A 22,808-nucleotide genomic window follows, 5' to 3' on the forward strand; every position below is an offset into this window, starting at 1 on the left:
GCGTGTACGGTCAGTAATATTCCACCATAAAACCGACCGATCACGGGATATTACATCCAACACGTTATGTTTCCGCGAAATAAGGTGTTCCAGGTATGTACATAGGTACACCCATATACACACACGGATCCACGCAGGTATATAAAAACCTCAGCCTCGTGGACGACGCGTTCGTGTAGTGTGGTTTGAAAAAAAAAAAAAAAAATGCTGCGACAACGAAAAAAATAAACCAACCCCCATTTCTCCTTCCCCGACAAAAATTGCCGATAAAGGGGGGGGGGGGGGGAGACTCGTGTGACGCGCTGAAGAGTAGATGATTTTTAGGAATTTTTCTTTTTTTTTTTTTTTAAGAAGAAAAAGGAGAAGAAGGAGAAGAAACCGTACAATTTGATTTTTTTATTACCCATGAATCCCTACAACGGACGCTAGACTTACACGCCAAAATCATCGCGCAAACGTCTTCGCGTCAATAAGTCAATTTCTAATTACCGATGAGGAAATATTTTTGATCGGAAAAAAAAAAAAAAAAAAATGATCGAATTTCTTCGCTCAACCCAACTATTTTTTCGATCATGGAGAACAATCTTGGTCAAAGTGACGCTGTCCAATTTTTGATGCGATATCGTTTCAAATGTACCTACGAAGCCGATGTGTGTACATGAAAAAATTCAGTGTTATACTTTCACTGTCTCTTAGAATATAATATAGCGTGGTTCAGAAGTATAAACATATCAGTCATGAATATCTGAGAAAAAAATTTTGGACGAAGAGAAATTTTCTCAACAATTACCGTTATAGAAGAAAAAGATACGGGTCTCACAATCGGATTAACCCGGTACGTTCTCGAACGGTTAAACTTACAATGACATAACCTAGAAAAACAAAAAATTTCGAAAGGATCAATTGTACATAAAATTTTGCCACAAATCGTCATCTTTTTGTCACGACACACGCGTCTTTCCCCTTCGTTAAAAAAAAAAAAACGATCTCTTCGGGCGGTTTCTGCGGGTGCAGCAAGCAGCAGCAGCAGCAGCAGCAGCAACAAGCAGAGGCAGCTTAAAACATCTAGCACAGAATCGGCAAAGCGATCGTGTAATTGCTTACCCCCCCCCCCCCCTTGTAAAACCTCCTATTATCTTGATCGTTGAACGCGCGGAGAGCGAGAGAGAAAGAGTGTAAGCATAAATAATCCTCCGGCCGCCTACATGCGACTGAAAACGACGAGACGCGACGCGGATCGCGGCTGCACGACCGTTCGCTTCGCTCTCGAAGCTATATGAGCCAGTCGCGAGCTCGGCGCATGCGCGTCCCCCCTCCACCACGACCGCCACGCGACCCACTCCCCACTCCGATCTCGCGCGTGTGTCGCGCCCGTCGCCCCCCCCCACTCGATCCCCACGACTGCGGCAGGGTGGCAGCGGGGTGGTGGGAGGGGGGCGGTTGACTGGGTCGTGTGGGGGGGGGCTCGCTCGGCGAACGTCAGTCTCGTACCTGCGGTGCAACGCGACGTACGTACGTCGAGAGAAAGGTGCATCGCGGCGCGCGTATAATTTCAAGCGTAACGCGAATGCGTGCGGACGGAGAAGTAGACAATCAGGAGTAAGTTGGGTGTAAATTCGTCGTGTTGTTGCGCGATCGTGTTTAATTATCGTTACAGTTTCGAATGTTTTTCTGACCATTTGGCGGTAGTTGGTGGCGGTGGTGGGGGGGGGCAGGAATCGTTATTTTTTTCTGTTTTCTTAAAACCACACGAAGTACGTGTAGAAACAAACAGAGCAGCCAAGTGATGACGGTGACGTGACGAGTGCGTGTTGTTCAAAATTCTCTTCACCTGCATCTGTACGGATTACTAACGATTACGCACCGCATGAAGATATTGTGCAACTGTGTGTGATGTTGTTGATATTTCAAGCTAAGTGCGATTCGTCCACGGGACAGAGGGTAGCGGTCGTCCTGCTCCCATGACTCGCGTTCGACGTTCGATATACGAATTTTTCTGCTTACCTTTATAGGCCGGAAGAGTTCAGAGCTGACGCTTTCGGACTCGAGCCGGCTTTGTCGTCTTCGATATGAGCAACGGGGAATCCTTTTTCACCTTCAACAACGTCGACGACGACGACGAGATTTTAACTAGCGAATCATCATCGACGACCGTTCATCGCCCGGGGCTTTTCTAACGCCGGCTTTTTTTTTACTCCATGCACCGTCCAATCATCCCCACTCTTAGAGAATTCATCGGATTGATCGATCGGCAGCTGTTTCGGTTATTTAGATTCTTTTTTCATCGTCGCAACACAGTTTTGATGCAGAGTTATTCTTGTGTTCGTTCGTGTTCATTCGATACATAGCGGTGTGTTTGATCATAGTGTGTTCTTTCATCGGTACTATTTTTTTTCCTCATAGTCGTCATAAAATTTATATATATATATATACATCTCCGGTGAAATTCATCGTTTATGCAGCACAAGTGATGAAAATAAAAATAATAATAGTAATAAGAACAAGAAGAAGTTGGCTACGGATTTGATTAATTACGCAAAGACGAAACGGAAAAACAAACGAAACACTAATGATATCCCGCGAATGCGAGGGTACAGCGAAGAAGAACGTTCTGTTAAGTAAAATATACAAGTTCTTGAGAAGGAAAAGTCGGTGTGTGTTTTGCCTTGACGATATTCGCTTCTATTCGCTGTAATTATCGTTGTTAATTCGATATTATACCTATTGTGTTTCATCTTGGTTAAATCTGTAGATTGAATTTTATCATTATCGGATTTGATATTATCATTATTACTATAACCTGTTGCTAAACAACGACAAAATAGATAAACGGAACGGATTAACCTATACAGGCAGATTGTTTCGATCAGTCCGTCCCCGACCAACGTCGGCGATACAGTGTGAAATACGAAACAGAAACGAAGCGAAGAAACTCCCTGCGGAATTATTGGGAGTTGTGTGTGTGTGTGTTTTTTTTCTTCCCTTTTACTTCCTTTCTTTCTTTCGTGTTTTCGCCGAGTGACGGTGTTTTTCGCGTGTGAACGTTGAAATTCGAAACGCGCGCGTTTGAATTCGAGCTGAGTGAAGTTGGCCGATTGTTTCGATGATCGGAAAACAATCGTTGCCGTGAATAAAGAAATAAAACAAAAGAAACACGCCTTTATTAATACACGACTCGCGGATTGATGCGATAAAAATTCAATTTCGAAGTAAAAGATTGAAAAAAAAAAGTATAACAAAAAAAAGTGAACCTCGCAAAAAAGATGAGAAACGATCGTTGTTACCATTGCGCGGTAAACAACAACGAAAATGCCGCAATGGTTTCGGTGGTGATTCTGTGAGTGTTGTTCCGAAGATTCAACAAACCGCGCTACCTGCAATCTGTTTTCTGTTTTGGATTGGTGGTGATTTCGTGATATTCGAGAGTGGGTTTTTTTTCTTTCTCTCGCACCCTCGGTGTCTTTGAATGAACGAAGTGAATATGTCGCTAATCGCAGCGCGACCCGTTCAAGTTATCGAGAATCGGAGAAAGAGGACGACGACAACGACGGCGTTTCATCCTGCACGGAGAAACCAGAGGCAAGTTGTCAATTAGCGCATTTACATTTATTTATTCTCGTACGATGTGAAGTTCGTCGACGTTTTCGTTCCACCTTCGATTCTCAACGATTATTTGCCTTTTGTTTAATATCGATCCCTAGGGATTTTCTTTTTTTCTATCTTGCTTTTTTTTTCCCACCCGCCACCGTTTTTCTCCTGTTATTGTCACTAGAGGTCTGCGGAAATCCCCGAAGTTGATTTAATCCTTCTGGCGTTGCCTCGCATTCGGCGGCAGTGCGTGATTTATTGTAGTGGAGAATTTTGTGATGGTATTCTCGTGTAGCGTAGCGAATCCGAATGTAATCGCGATACTTTTTCAAAATGAAATGAATGAAATTTTTTAGGTTAATGTAACGACGCGAGCAATTGACTACAATTCGATCGTTCTAAACTTGCAAAGTAGTCATTGTTTTTCTTACAATTTTAAGTTAGGTCGACGTTACGAACTTCAATTACCGTGTTCAGATTTTTGTGGCAAAAAAAAAATCCCTAGAAATCTTTTTTCTCGCGTTATGTAAATTTCGTGCCCCAAGAATTTTTTTCCCCAACGATTGCCGACGGCTGGATGTTTCTCCCTGAAACAAGCCAAAATTCTTTAGACCAGGACGATGAATAGTTGAAAGAGGTTTCTTCTATACACGCATTATAGATACTAGGATGGTTTTTTTTATTCAACTTTTTTTTTTCTTTTTTTCTTTATCCCTTCTTCACGTACCCCTCGAAAAGTTAGTTTTTAGCCTCAAACGGAAGTCTCGTGAAAACGGAACTCGATTCCTAAATTCTAAAACTTGACTCATTCGGTTTGAATTTTTCAAACACTCGAACCGAAATATCTCGTAAAGTATACAAGTTGGAAAGTTATTTTTGAGTTTCATTTTCGTATCGTTCGTATCGAATACAAGATGAACATTTGCGTATATGGCAGTCTTGACTCTTTAGTTTTATAGAAAGTTCGATTATCTGCAAAATGATACCAAAAACAGCTTTCCAATTTGCATAGTTTCTGATATATTTCGGTCAGTGTGTTCGAAGAATTCAAACCGGATGAGTCTTCTTTTAGAATCTTAGTTCCGGTTCACTAGGCTTCGTTTGAGGATAAAAACTTCGAAGGGTACGTAAGGAGAAAGAAAAAGTTTTGTAAAAGAAACCACTATTATAGATACATATGTACACATACATTAAATGCCATTTTTACGTTTTTGTTTTGATTTCCTCGTATCGTGGGAAATTATTCTCTCACATTTCAGTCTCTTCGAAGATAGTTTCAAGTTCTACTTTTTGATACTCGAGTCACGGTTGATGTCGTCGCCGGAATTATCTTTTCTTCACTAATGGTACATACATTGTTTCCATATAGTTTTTTTTTTTACCCCTCGACTTTGTTGCACGTAATATCAGAGCTTGGTACAGTTGCCAATTAATTACGTTGTATCTTTGATTTGAAAATTGGCAAAAGTCTCGACTCTTCGTTCTTTCGAGACCAACTGTCGCGATAAAAAATAATGACGAAAATGAGTTTTAGGATATTAAGCGAATGAATCTGTACAAAAAAAAAAAAACGCGCAAAACGCGGAAGATGAGGTTGATGTTGTTCATCGTCATCATCGTCATCCTGAATTGTATACCTGAAATATAAATTTCTGAGAAAATTCGTCAAAATAATCAGACTTGTCAAACGATACAATTGTTCTTTATAGACTGTGTGAATATACCGCGTTAAATAAGACGACTAAATCGAATAACTAAACGATGATAATGTAGGTCAGGTCAGGTTGGCCGAGGGGTCGATAACGCGAGTTTGTTACACGGAACGTAAATTCCACAAACGGGCATCTCGTCTCTTAAACTGTATCAATGGTACGCTGCTGCTGCATTTATTTATTGAATAAAAAATGTTTGTACACATTAAAATCGTACATACACGTGGTATAAAGTTTGAATTATTAGAAAATATATTTCGGTTGTTTTTTTTTTTTTTAAAAAGCTCCTTTGGGTATTGTTTTCAAGACTAACCGTTGAAACAAAATTTGTCATAATTTTCACATTACATTTATTTATTGACATTTAAACAAACTTTGTCAATATTTTCGAGACGAAATAGTAAATAACCGCTCGACGTAGGGACGTGTGTGAAAAAAAAATAAAAATAAAAAAATAAACAGTGATCCTGCTCAAATTTTTACAGCATCTTTGTTATACCCGTTTTTCTTTTACGAGCTAAACAAATGGAAAAAGTGACGGAAACTCGAAAACTTTTTCGTAAAACGAAAACTACCGAAGCGTTTTTTTTTTTTTTTTGTTCTTTTTTTTTTGTTCTTTTAAACACACGTTCCTATCAGGCGATATACGTTAGGTTAAATTAACTATTTCGTTTCTGAAAAATGCACAAAGTTTGTTCGAATGTCAATATATATATATGAAAATGATGAGAAACTTGGTTTCAATGGTTTGTTTAAAAAAAAAACAAAAAAATATCCAAACAACCTATGAGAAACGGTATTTACGCTAGACGAGCCCCTCGATGCATTTTGAAGAGAGAAAAACCGAGAAAGAGAAAGAAAGGAGGTTGCGAGATACGGATAGAGGGAATCGAAGAAGTGAATTATAGACGGAGATGAGGTGATGCAGGTGATTTAATTACAATTAAATCCAACGACGGTTAGCCGAGGGTTCAAGTTGGGGGAACCGGAATGCAATTCCTTTCTCATTGTCAGAGTTTCTCTCCTTAAACGACAAAAATCTTTCTCTCTCTCTCTCTCTCTCTCTCTCTCTTCGGCAACTTTTATTTATTTATTAAAAATAGAAATAGAAAGATGCAAGCCGGTGAAAGAAGACTTTCACGTGTCTGTCGTATTCGTTGATTTGGGGAAAACAACTAAAAAACAAAAGACCCCAAACTTTTTTCAATTATTTTTCATTTCACTCGCACTAACAACCCTTATTCAAGCACGCAGGCTTTGAAATTGTACGTTAAGTTATTAAAGCGATGTTGAATAAACGATACACTGACGGTCGAAAAGTCGAATAAATCAACCGATCGAACGGTTCGAATCATTTTCCATCATGGTGTAAATTATTTATACATAAATTGTGTGTCTAATAGCGAATATGCTCGATGGATAGGAACGGTGATATATTTTATTCGTCGGTCCGCTTCGAATCGCAGCGAAACGTAATAAAAATACATTGTTAAAAATTTCTTTTGTACGGAAACGTATTCGATGTTTTATTCGGTTACGTAACAGCGAATTCACCCTATATACGTTCGCTGTTTATTCAATTTACAAAACAATACATTAAATTTATCAACACAATATTGTAAGTTCAAATTACTCTATTGCAGTTTCTCTTACAATCTTTCGCTCAAATCGATCATTTTTATTCGCATCAAATCAAATTTGTCAATTTTCAACGGTAAGTAAATGTGTAATAAATTCACGAATCATTTCCAACAGTGCGGATGACGAGTAATTTTGTAAAGTATATTAATAATAATAATAACAACAACAACAACAACAATAAAAGGAAAATAGATAAATAAAAAGAAACCGCGTAAGACGTTGTTGTCTTTGTTTTTTTTTCTTGTTTTTTTTTTTTCTCCAGTTCATTGAAACGCAAAAATGAAATGAGCTTCTTGAAACTTGAGTGCGGAATTATTGTTTCAACGTCGATGATTCGAAAATTGGATATGGCAGTGTCGCGAAGTAATTTTTTTTTTTTTTATACATGATTACAATTCCGTTTACGTTATTATACAACGACATAAAAACCGAATATCCAAATAGAAAAAAAGAAATTAAAAATTGGAAATAAATCTGACGAACGATTGCGATTATTTGTTTATTTACTTACTTACTTACTTATTTATTTATTTATTTATTTCTTTTTCTTACCGCTACCGCGAGACGAGGAAGAAACACGCGCAACGACGCGATACGATGGAAAGTAATTAGCTTTGAAATTCCTTAAAAGTAATCGGTTATTTCCAGTTGAGATTCTATTGTTTGAAACACCTTGTCTTTTTTTTTTTTCTCTCTCTCTTCCTCTTCTTCGTTTCAATTCTCAACCTCAGGGGTTAGGTAAAAAAAACAGGTACAGTTTTAATTGAATTCCAGACGATCGGCATCGACTAATACGACTTACACGAGTTTGTCTCGACCTTATTTTACAATTTTCTTTTTTATCGACGGATCCTTGAAAACAGAACAACGGACATTCGTCACGTTCGAATCGGCGATCATGCATTGATCGATGAATCTTCTCCTCGTGTGTGTGTGTGTGTATATGTTATACATAATGTACGTGTAACAAGTGTATAAGATGGTATTGGATACCCATCCCAGTTTTATCCCATCGTCTTCTTTTCATCTACTCTCTTTGTTCGCCCACCCACCTTCCCCCACCCCCCCTCAACGACTCTTTCCAATCGTTTTTCATTCTGAAATATCGGATCGTCAGTCAGTCAGTCAGACAGACAGACAAGCATCAGTGACGCGTGTCGGGTTGCATACCACGCGTAGCAGGCGTAAATGGTCCGTGACGTATACGTACTACTGTACATATACATGTATTATATGTACGATATTGACGTGCAGGATGCGTACATTATGACGCAAGAAGATAAGGTTGACGGGGGTGTCTGAAACCGACGGTCGGTATTTTTTATTTTTTTATTTTTCCTTGCCTCAACTCGCGGTGAAGTGAAATTCTAATTTTTAGCTACGCTTTAACGCGACGCGCGGCTTATATTTTGGTTTATAAAATTACTAGCGTCAGAGTGTTTGTGTGTATATTATATACTAGGGTGGTCCTTGTGTAGGGTGTTGACGAATTTTTACCGCCCCATCACCGAAATCAATTTCAAATCATTTGAAGAGATTCGCCAAATTTTTTCAGATTCTCACAGCAAGTCTGAGATAGCCCGGATTGTGATCGAAGTTTCTTACGGAAATGACGTGAGAAAAACTTTTTTTCGCACTGTATATTTTATCGTGAAAGTAATAATGTTCCGAAAACAATCTGCAACTGCGAGGTTTCAGTCGGCGTTGGCGACGCTGTATGAAAAAAAAATAAACATCATCGTACGAGGCAATCTAGACGAATTGCACTTCCTCTGAATAAAAAAAAAAAGTCAGGTTTCGTGGTTGTGCAATTCGTCTAGATTGCCTCGTACGATGATGTCTATTTTTTCCCAGACAGTAGCACTAATTCTCACCAAAATCTCGCGGTTACAGATTATTTGGAACATTGTCACTCTTGCAATAAAATATATACCGAGAGAAAAAGTTTTATCCATGTTAATTTCCGTAAGAAACTTCGATCACAATGCGGACCATCTTAGATTAGATGTAAAAGTCTGAAAAGATTAGGCGATTTTTTTCGAATTATTTGAAGTTGATTTTGGGGGATGGTTTGGCAAAAATTCGTCAACACCCTGAATAAGGACCATATATATATATATATATATATCAATTGTCAGACCCAGGTTGAGTTGGCGTGGAATTCACCATACATATAAACGTAGGCATAGGTACGTTATAATCGCGTGGGATGATGAGATGATGTTGTTGTCGTTGCTGTTGTCATTGTTGTTGTTGTTGTTTTACCTCTTTGTGCCGAGAAGTCGATGCTGTTCATGTCAGATAACTGCCGCAGGGTTATTAGCCTTTAGGTCCGCTGTTGTTGCTGATTATATAGATGCTCCTGGAACGTCCTCGATGACGTCGTCCTAGACTGAACGTCGACGATCGCGATTAACGTCGTCCTCGTCGTCGTTGCGTTGCGTTGGTACAAGAGCAATCATTAATACTGTAAAAGTGCTGTTTCTTTTTTTTTTGATGATTTCAAGATCGGCGGTCGCGGATCCCGCAAAGTTGGTTAAAAATTTGAAAACAAAAAAAAAAAAAAAAACGTGACCGACGCACTATTTTACTACCATGAACGGAAGCTTTTGATCTACACGGCGAAAATATTATTATGTATATATATTGTAAAGATCTGTTACTATTTTCTGATAAATTCGCTATTGCAAAAGTTATTTGAAAGACGTGGAATAACTTTTGAAAGTGTAGATTTATCGTAGAATGGTGTAAGAGAACTTTTTTCAAGAGCTTTCTGTTATCTAAAAAAGTATTTCGGTGAATTTTCTTTGCGACGCTTCGTTAGCTAGTTATAAAAATCAGAGGTAGCAAAAATCATTTTTTCGATATTATTGTTATGGAATATAGAAAAGTGCGATGCGCAAACTCTTAATGTGTTGGTATTAGGGGGTGAAATTTTAACAGGCTTATTTTTATACCCAAATGGAACCTTCAAACTTGTTTTGAGGAACAAAGTTGGGTAGAAAAAATCGTGTAAGAATTACGCGTGAATTGTATACGGGTTATACGGATGTGGGCTTCAAGTTAACGTTTATACGATATTTAGTCGAAGCGAATCCATATCGGTAGTTTGGATTCGTTATTTTAGAAAAGCGGTAATTCTTTTGATACAATAATAAAAAAAATTAGGCGAATTTTGTTTCACGATATTTGTTGATTGCGGTTATTTCATGAATGAATATGAAAAGTTTAGTCAAATACTTTATATACCCGGACAATCTCTTGAAACTTGAAAATCAACCGCGCATGCGCCAAATAATTAAATCTCATTGGTCGGCGAAATCTTCACGCAGCGATATTCTTGTCTGCGACGCAGGCCGGCCAACTTACGCAAAATGTGTACGTTTGAATTCTCAAAGAGCATTAAGCGTTGAATTCCGACCGTTTTTTTGAGGAATCAACTTGCCGACCCAGTAACAAATGCTTCCCAAACCTTTCCGAGTCACCACCTCTCAATCATTTGAGATTCTAACCTCGAAAATCCGTATCAACTACATCGCGAATGTTTCTAGCTACTATAACAAATCAAACTTTTCTCGGTGAATTTTTTCGCAGAAATTATGTATCAGGCAGTAAGAATTTTGATTTCACTTCTTTTGGTTAAAATTTTTTTTCCCCACGACACTTGTCGTCGCCGGTACTTATCGGAACGTAAATTTTCACGCTGATACTTTCCACGTTCCAGAGTGAAATTTACTTGCCAGTTTACGCGTTAATGTACTCGGCGCAAAATTTTCGCACAAGAGATGCTTTTGGAAGGATTGATCGTACGCTGTACCGTAATAACAATTCCGCTGCGGGTTAGGTCAGGTTCGAAGTAAATCGGCCCTGAATTCACCCCTCGAATCTTTTGGTACGTTTTTTTATTTTTTTTATTCTCTCTCTCTCTCAATACACGTCACAACGTCATGTACGACCAGCGCGATTTACGTGCCGCGACACGCTACGTGCGGCATATTTATGTACGTGTATAGGTAAAAAATACACAGGCGTGCGTAACTTGCGCGTATAAACGCATAAGGAGCATAAACTGCGACGCGGCGTCGAGGGACCCGAACGAAACTCGTGTACGTACTTGTGTGTATGCTTGTTTGGATAAATAATGTGTCTATCGGGGCGCCGGGCCGGTGAATTTGATTTGATTCACCGAGCGAATGGCTGAGCAGCGTTCCGCGGCATCTATACGAGGCCAAGAAACCGACCGAGTAGAAGGACGGAGAAAGAGAGAAGGAGATGAGCGAGAGAGTGAGAGAGAGAGAGGGAGAGGAAGGTGGATGCCTCTGTGTCGGAACAAAAGAGGGACGCGACGTACCCGACGACTACGTTACGACCGACGTCGACGTCGGCGTCGCGGCGCTTTCGCGGTGCCGTCGTTTCTCCCCCCCTTGCTGCTTGCTTGCTTGCTTGCTCGCTTCGTCCGGGGGTTCGCGCCCCCTATCGATTCCCGGAAAGTAAATAAAATTTCGCCCCTCGTTTCTGTTACCTCGCGAACCAACCTTCCTTCACTGAGCGAGCTACCCGGCGAGTGAGTGAACTTACGCCAAAAGAGATGGAGGGATTTGGTTTTCTTTTTTTCTTTTCTTTTTTTTTTTTTTCTCAATAGTAATTAATTAGAAAAATGTTTTATCGTTAGTAATATGGAAAGTTGTTCTGGTAGATGGTAAGTTATTTTAATTACAGTAACTGGGAATTTATTGAAGTAGATGAAAATTTATTGTAAGTTGTGGTAACTGGGAAATCAGTGTAATTGTAGTAACTGGGAAATTGTTGCGGTAAGTGGAAAGTTGCTGCAAGTTGTAGTAACTGGGAAATGAGTGAAATTGTACTAACATGAGAAGTTATTGCAGGAAATGAAAATTTATTGTAAGTTGTAGTAACTGGGAAATTGTTGCAGTAAGTGGAAAGTTGCTGCAAGTTGAAGTAACTGGGAAATCAGTGTAATTTTACTAACGTTAGAAGTTAGTGCAGTAAGTGGAAAGTTATTGTAACTTGTAATAACTGGAAAATCATTTTAATTGTAGTAACTGGGAAATTGTTGCGGTAAGTGGAAAGTTGCTGCAAGTTGTAGTAACTGGGAAATGAGTGAAATTGTACTAACATGAGAAGTTATTGCAGGAAATGAAAATTTATTATAAGTTGTAGTAACTGGGAAATTGTTGTAGTAAGCGGAAAGTTATTGCAAGTTGTAGTAACTGGGAAATCAGTGTAATTCTACTAACATGGGAAGCAATTGCAGCAAGTGTAAAGTTATTGTAAGTTGTAGTAACTGGGAAATCATTTTAATTGTAGTAACTGAGAAATCATTGTAATTGTGGTAACGTGAAAAGTTATTGCAATAAGTGGAAAGTGATATATTATTTAAACGCGATTACGTTTCATAGTATGTATGACACTCACCCTGTATTTTTTTTTTTTTTTTTTTTTTTTCTATATCCACCACTTCACGGATGTACACGTTACCTACTTGATCTCTAAGCTTTTAATATCGCTAAAAGCGGTCGTTGGTTGTACGTGTATAGAACGTTTCACGACAAAACGAACGACGTTCAACCCTGACGACGATAACCTCCCGCATCTGTTTCCCATTTTTATTTCACATATCGTTTTTCTCCGACTCCGGAAAGGCGATCGCAATTCTTCAAATCGCTTTTCGTAATCGTCTCTTTTTATTCAATCCCCTTCAAATGGGGATACAACGCAACAGAGGAGAAAATTATAAATAATTTCCTCGTATTTTAATCGCACAGATTTTATCGCGTGTCGCGACACGAATCGGGTCGAATAAACATTCGTTGCTAGTTTGAAATATGGTAGAATAAAAGATTCGAAAATAAAATGAAAAGCAAAATGAATGAAAATTGAAATTGAATCGAGTAGAATTACATTTTTTAATCAGGAGCGTTATTACGGTGTACGGTGTAACTAATTTCTTACTTCTGAGGATTCTTCTTCTTTTTCCTTTTCTTCCAATTTTTCATTTTCTTCATTTTCAGCATACATATATATATGTATATATATACGCATAACTTAATATATCCAGGCGGTAAATGCGACGCAACGATTATCCGACAGTTAGAGATAATCTCTTGCAATATATCAAAGTCGGCAAGCCGCGTCGTTGAAGAAGGCTGTCGCACTTTGAAACTAATTGCAACACCTCGATGCGAAGCGAGTCTCTCGAGCCAAGGATTAGGAAAATTAGGTGAAACGAGGAGGTGAGAGATGAAAGTTTAGGGTAATCGAAAAAGGGAAAAAGTTTATATGCGTCAAGTTATAATCCCCGATACACGAAACAAGAGCATGTAAAACTTTCCCCGGAAAATCATCTCTTATTTTCTTGCCCTCCTTTCTATCTATTTTACTTTTCTTTTCTTTTCTGCCGATTCAACGACTTACGTTACCTTCCTATTTTCACTTTCCTCTTCCCCCTTTACTTGTTTATATTTATTCCACACAGACTACGAAGTTTGACAATCGATTTACCACGCGGTGAAGATAATGAAACTTGCCATCGGCGCTGATAGTAATTTCACGACAGCAACAACAATTTACACATATTTGTAACGACAAAAATGATACGAAAATATTGACTTATATGTCGTAGAAAATATAACCGACGACGTTCGTAAAAATGAATGACTATGAATGTAGAATTCAAGCGTACGTGGTATCGTGAGTACTTGATATTTTAAAGAGGTGAAAAATATTTGTTGGATAAAAGTTCTGGGACAGGGGAAAAGAAAAAAAAAAAAAAAAAAATTACGAAAATGGAAATTTAACGAACAACGCGTTTCGGGAGAAGAGAAAAACCCTCTTGGATAAAGGGATTCCTTTTTTGCTTCCTTATACCTTTCTATATATATATATATACATATATATATATGTATATACATGTAGTCGGCGAGGAATTGGAGGCATTAAAACAACCCAGAAGGTGAAATTTGGTCAGTCCTTCCGCCTTCTTTTCTTCCCCACATGCTGCGCATGCATGCGCCACACACAACCCGCGAAACTTGATTTATTTTGATGTTTCTCCCCCCCCCTCCCCCTCCCGCCCCCCTTCTTCTACTCCTTTCTTGCTCGTACCTTCATACATACCTTACGGATAGCTGGTTTAGGGTCTTAGACGGCGTTGGTTGTGTAGGTTGTTGTTTTGCAGGGATCAAAAATAAATTATACGTATATATTTATGTATATATGTACGTATACGAGGGGCCGATAACTCAAGGAAGTGTTGAAAAATTTATAAGCTTTCTTGACGGAATTGCGTATGAAAGTAAATCGGATGAGAGTGAAATAATGGTTGAAATTCACACTACGAGATGGAAATAAGTGGAAATCGCGTGAAATCAATGTTAACGAATCGGCACCGTTCATCATTCGATTTATTTTCAAATGAAATGAGGGTTAAGGTCGTGTGGTATTCCTACCCTTACCGACCGAGCAAAATCGCAATTTTTTTCTTCCCGTATTAAATAAACAAACGAACGGAAGTGATTGAAATTTCAACGGTGCATCGCTCTTTTGTAACGGGGTTTGGAAAAGTTATTCATATCTCTTTTCGTTCGTTTGTTTATTTAATATAAGAAGAATAAGTTTGAGTTTGCTCGATCGGTAAAGGTAGAAGTCTGCAGCTCGGAACGTCGTTATATTTTCAAGAATTTGAATGTTGCTGTTTTTTTTTTTTTTTCTCTCATGAAAATGCATCGTTTAAGTAACGTTACCAACTCCAACCTCATTCTGGAAAGAAAAAGAAACGAAAAACCGGAAAAATAAAACAACGAGAATGACACCTAATTGATCATGTGTTTTAAGGGATGATACCTGCCGCACACTTTTTTTTTTTCTCTCCATTCTTTAAAAGCCGAATCAGGGGTGGCAAAATAGGGGAACTCTTTTTTTGTTCAACTCTGTTCCTTTGAAAATATATGTACTTTTTTTTTTCATCGTTCCTCTTCAACCCGACAGAACGACCAGTGATTTATCAAGATTTCCTTTCCTGTTTTCTCTCTCTCTCTCTCTCTTTCTCTCTCTCTGTCTCTCTCACTCCATCCCTTTCTTCTTTCTCGTTTCACACATCTGTATACATATTCACCATTTACGCCATACCCTCCCTACCTTCCGTTGACCCCTGCCACTCGATTTTCCACCCCTTTTCACAGTTTTTTCGCTTCCTAATTTTCGCCTGCTTGGTATTTTCCTTCCCTCTTTTTTTTTTTTATTTAATTTTTTTTTTTTTTTTCATTTTATTCCGTTCATCCCTTTTTTTCATCAACCAGCTCTCTCTCTCTCTCTCTCTCTCCCTCTCTCTTCGTATTCCCGTCGGATTCGCCGGGTTCTCGTCCATTCTCGGTTGCGGCGGAAGGGTCGTTACGTTGCGTTGCGTGTGTTGCTGCTGCTGCTGCTGTTGGTCTGCGCGTAAGGGTGGGTGAGAAAAACTGGGGATTTGGTGAAATGGAACGCGGGGATATATGCAGCCAGGGGTGGTCGTGCCGGAATATTATATTTCATTTCTTTCGTTTGAGGCGGTGAGGAATAAAAGGCGGGGGCGTGAGAATAGAAGAGAAGAGGAACACCGAATTAGAGCGCGAGGCGTGGTGGATGATGGTAGAGAAAAAAAAAAAAACAAACAAAAACGTTCCATTCATTCGCTTCGAAATTACTACGGGCAAAAAAGAAAAAACGAAAACAAAAAAAAAAAAAAAAAACCACGAACAATTCTAGTCTTATTTTTTTCCCTCTCTTCTTTTCGTTCGGGCGAAAAAAAAACAAAACAAAACAAAAACACAAAAACAAAAAAAAAACGACGAAAAATATCGATCTTCATTCAAATTCAGAATCGACGTTTTTATTTCAGTCGCAATAAAAAACAAAAAAAAAAAGCAAGAGAGAAAGAAAGAAAAAAAAAAAAAACACTCGCGATTCTCGTGTATCGGGAATTATTTTTGTATACCGCGGATAATGTGAAATCGTTGTGTTTTAACTCATTGGGAAATTGGAATTACCTGGGGGGGGAAAAAAAAAAAAAAAACACGAAAAGTAAAAGTAAAAACAACAACAACGACAACAGCGACAAACATTTCGTGCGCCGCGGCGAAAATGTCTGCTAAATAAAAAAAAAAAAAAAAAAAATGTGTACCGTTTTTCGTAACTTTCGTGCAAATGTTGGTAAAATTTGCACGAAATCGCATAATCGGAATGTTATATTTTATTTACTCGTACGCACGTGTAATGTTTCACGTATAACGACTGCGTAGGGATTAAAAATTAAAACAAAAAAATAATAAAACGAATAGTAACTCAATTATTTACACTCGCGTGAATTGCGTTTAGAAAATTTTTGCGCGCAATCTCGACAAATCCGTCCAACGGACGAAAAATTTTCTCTAGTCGTTTAATTTTAACATTCGGAGAATGTAGGATGTCCTTTTTTTTCTCTCGTTTTCTGTTTTTCTCATACCCTTTTGTTTTTATTTTCTTACCTTCTCCTCCGTCTTTTGTCGGCGTTTGTAAATTGTTTTTTTTTCTATCAATTTTAACAGCGACAAATTTTAGTTCGCAGCGATCGTCATATTATTATGCACGCTTCCTTTTATCTCAGATTTCTAATTCTTTTTCTGGTTTTGTGTACACACGACACATTTGCAATGGTTTTGTAACAGATAAAATAATGGTATTGTAAAGAATCTTTTTTTTTTTATTTATTTTTTTTTTTTTTTGGCACACCCTTGACTCGCGCGCATTTTTATACACTCATCAACGTTCGTTTGTAGGATTTGGTTGATTTTTGACGCCGCGTGAAAACAAAAAAGGAAAGAAAAAAAAAAGAGGAAAAAGGCGGACCATCTCGTAGTCTCTTGAACTTGAGAGAGTTTTTTTTTTTTTTTTTAAACCTTCGAGGGTGGCGCCCGCGCCATCAGCGCGACGACCCCTCCAAACTTCCCTCATCATACTTCTTTTTTCATCCTTCACCTTCGCGCGTTTATATCCGCGAACCCCCATCGACCCGTTCTGTTTACCGAAACGCGCTAAGCGATTTGCATATTGAAAGCGCTAATAATCGGTCGGATTATCTAGTTACTTTACGCTCGCGAATACGAATCAGCAGCCAATTTGCATCCCGCAGCTAATTTTCCTCTTCGCGGACATGCGATTCTTTGATTTTCATCCTTGTTTACTTCTTTCTATGTTTTCTTTTCTTTTTCAAATTTTTTCAAATTTTTTTTACGCTCTTTTTTTTTGTGCAATTTATTTTTGCTCGTCGTACTTTCTTTTCTTTGAAATGATTCATGGTTTTTTTTTTTTTTTTTTTTTTTTAGTTTCTTTTTCCGCAACGGACGGACCAAACGTCGATCATTGCTAAAAGTGTAGTAAACGCACTTTTTTTTTCGTTTTTCAAGTTACCGAACTTCCAACAAGACTCGGCAACGGTGGGCTGAAAATTTTCTGCTCAAAGTTTCTTGCGCATAGTTTTTATTTTTTTTCTTTTCTTTTTTTTTTTCTTCACCGCATGTAACAATACCTCTGACGTAAGTCTCGTTGGAAGGAATTTTCGATGACATATTTTTTTAGTAATTTGGAAAACGCAAAAACTCGGTGTCACAGAAATGTCACCGGAATTACCCATTAATGACGATTTAATTAACAATTTTTCAGACATATATATGAGTGTGTATTTGTTGGAGAAAATAAGTAAATAAGGAGCGAATCTTTATTCTTTTTTTTTTTTTTTTTTCAAGTATACCTATTGTTATATTTACCTATTCTCATTCACTGCAAGTTCACGTTTCACTGTTCGTTAGTTTCCTTTTCATTTATTACACTTGACGGAAGTCGGCACTTGTTGGAGGGGAAATGACGAGTTAATTCCACATCCCACAATTAATTTTACAACTCTCGCCGGACATTCTCAGCGACAATTTTATCACGCATTCTTTCCGTTCGTCATTCTGTTTCTTTATCTTTTTCGAAACAGTTTCCTTCGATCAAATCTTGTTACAATCTATCGCATTGACGATGTCAGATATTAAGCAACCTTCGTTTGGAAATATTTTTCCCTTTCGCGGTTAATAATTATTGAGAATGTGTAAAAAAAAAAAAAAAAAAAAAAACGAAAAATTCTCAATATTATAGAAATTAATAATTAATTCCACAATTTTTATCATTATTCGAAGGAATTGGAGAAAATAAAATTATGTTCAACGCTGTTCATCCGTGATATGATTTAAAAATCGATTCAGATTCTTAAGACGGGGATGAAATTTTAATAACAATAAAACCGTAGCTACGAGGTGTGTGAAAAAATAAAAAAAAAAAACAGGCATTTGACATAATTCGAATACATTTATCTAGCTGCCGTATGACGACCACTATATGCGTAAAAATGTATCTCTTCTCTTGGGAATGGGGGGGAAAGGTGTTCAATTTCAAGGAATCTCTAGAATAACATACAAATAGAATCGAACAACGGTTACGTGGAGAGAAGAAAAAGATCTGTTCTATCGAATGAAATTTGATACAGTTTATCGTCAAACGATATTACAGTTTTCTCTCCGGGTTTAAAGTTATACATATATATATATGTATACGCATAAGATATAGATATAAAATATACTTGAACATCATTTAGAATAACATTGTTGAAAATACATTATTTTTTCCGTAATGAAGGTTGAACGGTTATTTTATTACATTTCACAACCTTGACAACATTTTATATTTTTTATTTTTTATTCACCACTGTTCGTTTTAACTTGGTGTATGAATTGCGTAGCGATGGGCTGATTGTGATAAATAATCGCTTGTTGAAGTATTTTTTTCTTCCTTTCTTTTTACAACGATTTCATCGCTCGTCAAATCAAATTACAGTTTCTCCCGCAGATCATTTATTATCGATTCACCGTTGGGGTGAAAACTGATTTTTTATTTTTTTTTGGTATTTTTTAATACTCGTAATTTGAAATGTCTTTGAATCTTCTTCGCGTGTATAAAATTTCTTGTGAAAATATTTTTCCATAAGTTTATAAATAAAATTCTGCATTTCACGGAACAATGTAATAGAAAATTATGAAAGTTTCGAGTTTGTAATGTGTAAAGGAGAAAAATCGTGACAAATACGATTACTCTTTGCTTCATTTCGTTTGGGAAAAAATTCTGTAAATCTTGGAAACACAAAAGCTAGTTTAAACAAACTGGCAGTAAAAGCTACGTTACACGTGAATAGTAAAATAGTCGTTTTAATTTCAGTGCGGAAACGTACAACCTACATAAATTCACGCGTGGTACAAACGTGGTAGGCAAAATTGTCATTTTAAGACGAACATTAATTTCCATCAAACTTCTCAGAGGTCGCAAGGAAGGGAGGTTAATCTTGAAATTTGTAGAGATAATTATCTTCGCCGTCGGTGGTGGTGGTGGTGGTGGTGGTGGGTGGTTAAGATTTTGACATTTCTGTGACAGGGAAGCAAAGGTATGAATTCTCAATGCGCACATACACGAAAAGGTGACTACCTAACACACGGACACACGTACGTCGCAAATTCGCAATCCGAGTTCGGGGGCAGGGGAGGACGAAGCGAAGTTTCTATCCAGAAGCGTCTTGCCGCTCTCAATCCCGTCACCTCCTCCCCCCTCTTCTCCTCGCATCTCCTTTGCCGTCGTAATTAAATGTCTAATTGGCCCGACCTTGAGGTGGTAGGATTCTCCGCGTGCCTTCTGCCAGGCACTCACCGTTTCATCCACCCTTGAGTATTCATCCCCTTTCTCTTATCTACCCTCTCCTTACGATAAATCTTCGAAAATTCTGACGCATAGAATTTTAACCCATCCCCCGTACGTTCGGTTAGATTTAACGACGTTATTAAATTTGAATTTTCATTCGGGGTTAACGCGTTTCGTCGGTTATTTCAGATCGGAAGATTGCCGTATTCGGCACGCGGATTCTACGCTTAAAATTGATTAGAAACTTCCTTTACACGAATATCGAGAGACGTACCGTTAGCGAGTTATCGAAGATTCGAATTGGACCAATCGCCGCCTCGCTCCTCTAGCAGACGACCCGAGAGGCGGGGCGCGCGACGCTCTTTTGTCCAACTTCACGTCGTTCCGCGGTTCTTCAACTTAAAAGCTCTCCAACTCGAAAACTATCCATCCTACGATTTCCGCGCAAAGAACATTTATCCTTGATTTTTTGCAAGGAATCTTGTCGCACTCGCCGTTGAATCATTTATCCCAATAATATTTGACCAAGGCCCGCTACGCTAAACTTGACCCACTTTCATTTTTCTTTACCAAAAGCATCGCTTCCACTCTAATCTTTAAATCGTGTGGCTGGTACCTGATTCCGTGTTCCGGAAATGAGGGTCGCTTACATCCGGAAATCACACAACGTGTATACATATATATATATATACTGTAACGTGGCATTTTTGATGCCCGTTACAAGGGGCTCTTTGAACCCTGGGCGGAACCAAAATTTAGGAATTTTCACAATTGAGTCGCGAAGTTTTTGAAAAAGAGCGCCAGGACTAGAGTCACGCATCCGAAACTCCGAGAGGGGACACTTTAGCGACCAGCGTAAGATATTTCAGTTTTTTTTGTTTTTTTTATTTTCGAGCTACAACGGCATCAGGCAAGAAGTCGACACCGAATTCGAAGAAATTGCGAAATGGCGGACTAGCAACAATTGCGAAGGAAGGATGTCGAGGCTGCGGAGGGGGAGCCGACGCAGATCCCCGCATCGCGGGAATCCAAGGTGGACGCGATTCCCGCTGGCGGCCGGCGCGCCGCAGCCTCTTCCCCTTCACCCCGCCAACAATTGACCAGCGAACTTGCGACGGACCGACTAGCGACGAGGGAGCACCACGCTCACCGCCAAGACGTCATGGAGCTGCGCGGAGGACGAGATTGCGAGCTAGCTTTAAGTTCTGCGCAGCGATGCTATCGAAGGTGCGCGTCGAGTTGCGCGATCGACGAAATCGATGACGGATCGATTATTGCATATTCTTGGGGGTATGACGTCACGTATGGGATAGCGTATCGAGATCCGTGTTGCGGCAGATCATAGGTTTTTGAAATCACTCTAGTTCTGGCGGTCGTGATTAATAGTCGCGTTTTGGGGGAGTTCCGCGAAGCAATGGAGTCGCCCAAAAATCGCGAAGGGAATGGAAAGGGGGTTGCAAGGATGTAGAAGGTAAGCGCTGCTTCTATCCCCGCGATTGAATTTCGAGCATAATTGTGAAAAGGCTTGCCGAGTAACGGATAGCCGTTTTGGATTTGCGTTATAGAAAAGTACTCGAAATTCTTTTGCCGATTCTCTTGCTTGATGACCGTAGCCTGAGTCCGCGAGTTAGAGTAAAGTAAATTTTGAGTTTCTGAAAAAGTTGAGTAGCGTCACGGGTTTTAGTTGAATCTTTCTCGTTAGTGAAATCAAGTATAGCCGAATTTCGCTGTATCGGGTCGAGCCGCGTTATCGTTTTCTTTTTGTGTCACCTCTCGAGTAGGTCGGGAAGCACCGAATTGGAGTGCTCGGATTAGCGGGTAACGTTTTGGAGTATTTTGAAAAGAATTACGTTCGGATGCGTTGCGATTGCGTATAATTTAGGTTACGTTTAGTTGCGCCTGCATTGAGTTCCGTACCCGTTAGTTAAGATAATGTAGGTTTAGTTGAGTTACTTTGAGCTTGTGTTTAGTTGAAGTTAAATATAGTGGTGCTTGCACCTAGTTAAGTTTACGTTTAGTTAAGATAGTGTTTAGTCGAGGTTAGGCGATGTATAGTCGAAATTGCCGTTGCGTTGCGCAGCAGTTGAGACGAGAAGTTTGAGCATGGTGTTTTAGTTTGCGAGACCTGACGGCGCACCGTTGAATAATTAGTTTTAGTTTCGTTTCGAGCAATCATCGCCATGGAGAACAAATGGCGAATTTGCGTTTTGAAAATTGCGCATGAGGATGTTGCGATCGTCGAGTGACGTTTTGAGAATTGCGCATGAGGATGTTGCGATCGTCGAGTGACGTTTTGAGAATTGCGTATGAGGATGTTTGTGATCGTCGAGTGACGTTTTAGTTAGGGAGCCGCGAGCTCATTAGAGTAAGAAATAGAGTAGGTTACGTGTAATTTTCTATTTAGTTTTAGACTCGCGATGAGCGATTTTTGAATTATATTGTTTTTCTTTTGTTTTGTATCACCGCTATTATGAAATATAAGATTTTCTTTTACTTTTGTTAAATAGCGTGTGTATTTCGAGTGTCTCTCTCTCTCTCCAAAAATTACCCCTCCCCTCTCCGCGGTACTGAGCTATCGAGCATATGCCCGAGGAATAGCGTATTACTGATTTCGAGGCGTGTTAATCACGCCAGGCGCCCAACAAAAACTTTGCGATATTGTTTTAGATCCAGGGTACATCGTGGACGCCAAATTATTGTGCACGCGGTAAGTTCCCGGTTATTTGCTCCGAGTAACCGAGGTGCAGAAAAATCCACGTCACAATACATACAGATATACCGCGCACGTATGTGGAAAAAATTATTCGGAACGTGTGACGAGTTCATTTAAATACAGGAAATACCATTTTTCGAGCAGTAATTTAAACCTCAGATCAAATCAAATTAGATCAGGTTGGGTTGGGTTTAACTTGAATCAGGTTATCTCAGGTCATGGGGCAAGGTTATCTACAATTAAATTGATACAGGTTAGGTCAATGGTCCGAATTGAAATCAACAAACGACACGGAGTATCGGCTTACGAATTGAATTGGCAGCCGGGACGGTGAATTAGCAAGCAACACCGACTACTTTCCGTCATCCCCGTCTTACCTGACGAAGAAGGTTAGG

General features: G+C 38.9%; 1 protein-coding gene across 1 annotated transcript in view; it reads left to right on the forward strand.

Moving 5' to 3' along the window:
* The first annotated feature begins 1,507 nt into the window (after window positions 1-1,507).
* Window positions 1,508-22,808, forward strand: part of LOC124186196 (irregular chiasm C-roughest protein-like) — a 90,161-nt gene continuing 68,860 nt past the window's right edge. The window contains exon 1 of the mRNA XM_046577687.1: window positions 1,508-3,579. Coding sequence (XP_046433643.1) covers window positions 3,467-3,579 — 113 coding nt within the window. The 5' untranslated portion in view covers window positions 1,508-3,466. The remainder of the gene's footprint in view (window positions 3,580-22,808) is intronic.

This window comes from Neodiprion fabricii, chromosome 7 (genome assembly GCF_021155785.1).
Source record: "Neodiprion fabricii isolate iyNeoFabr1 chromosome 7, iyNeoFabr1.1, whole genome shotgun sequence".
NCBI classification, from domain to species: domain Eukaryota; kingdom Metazoa; phylum Arthropoda; class Insecta; order Hymenoptera; family Diprionidae; genus Neodiprion; species Neodiprion fabricii.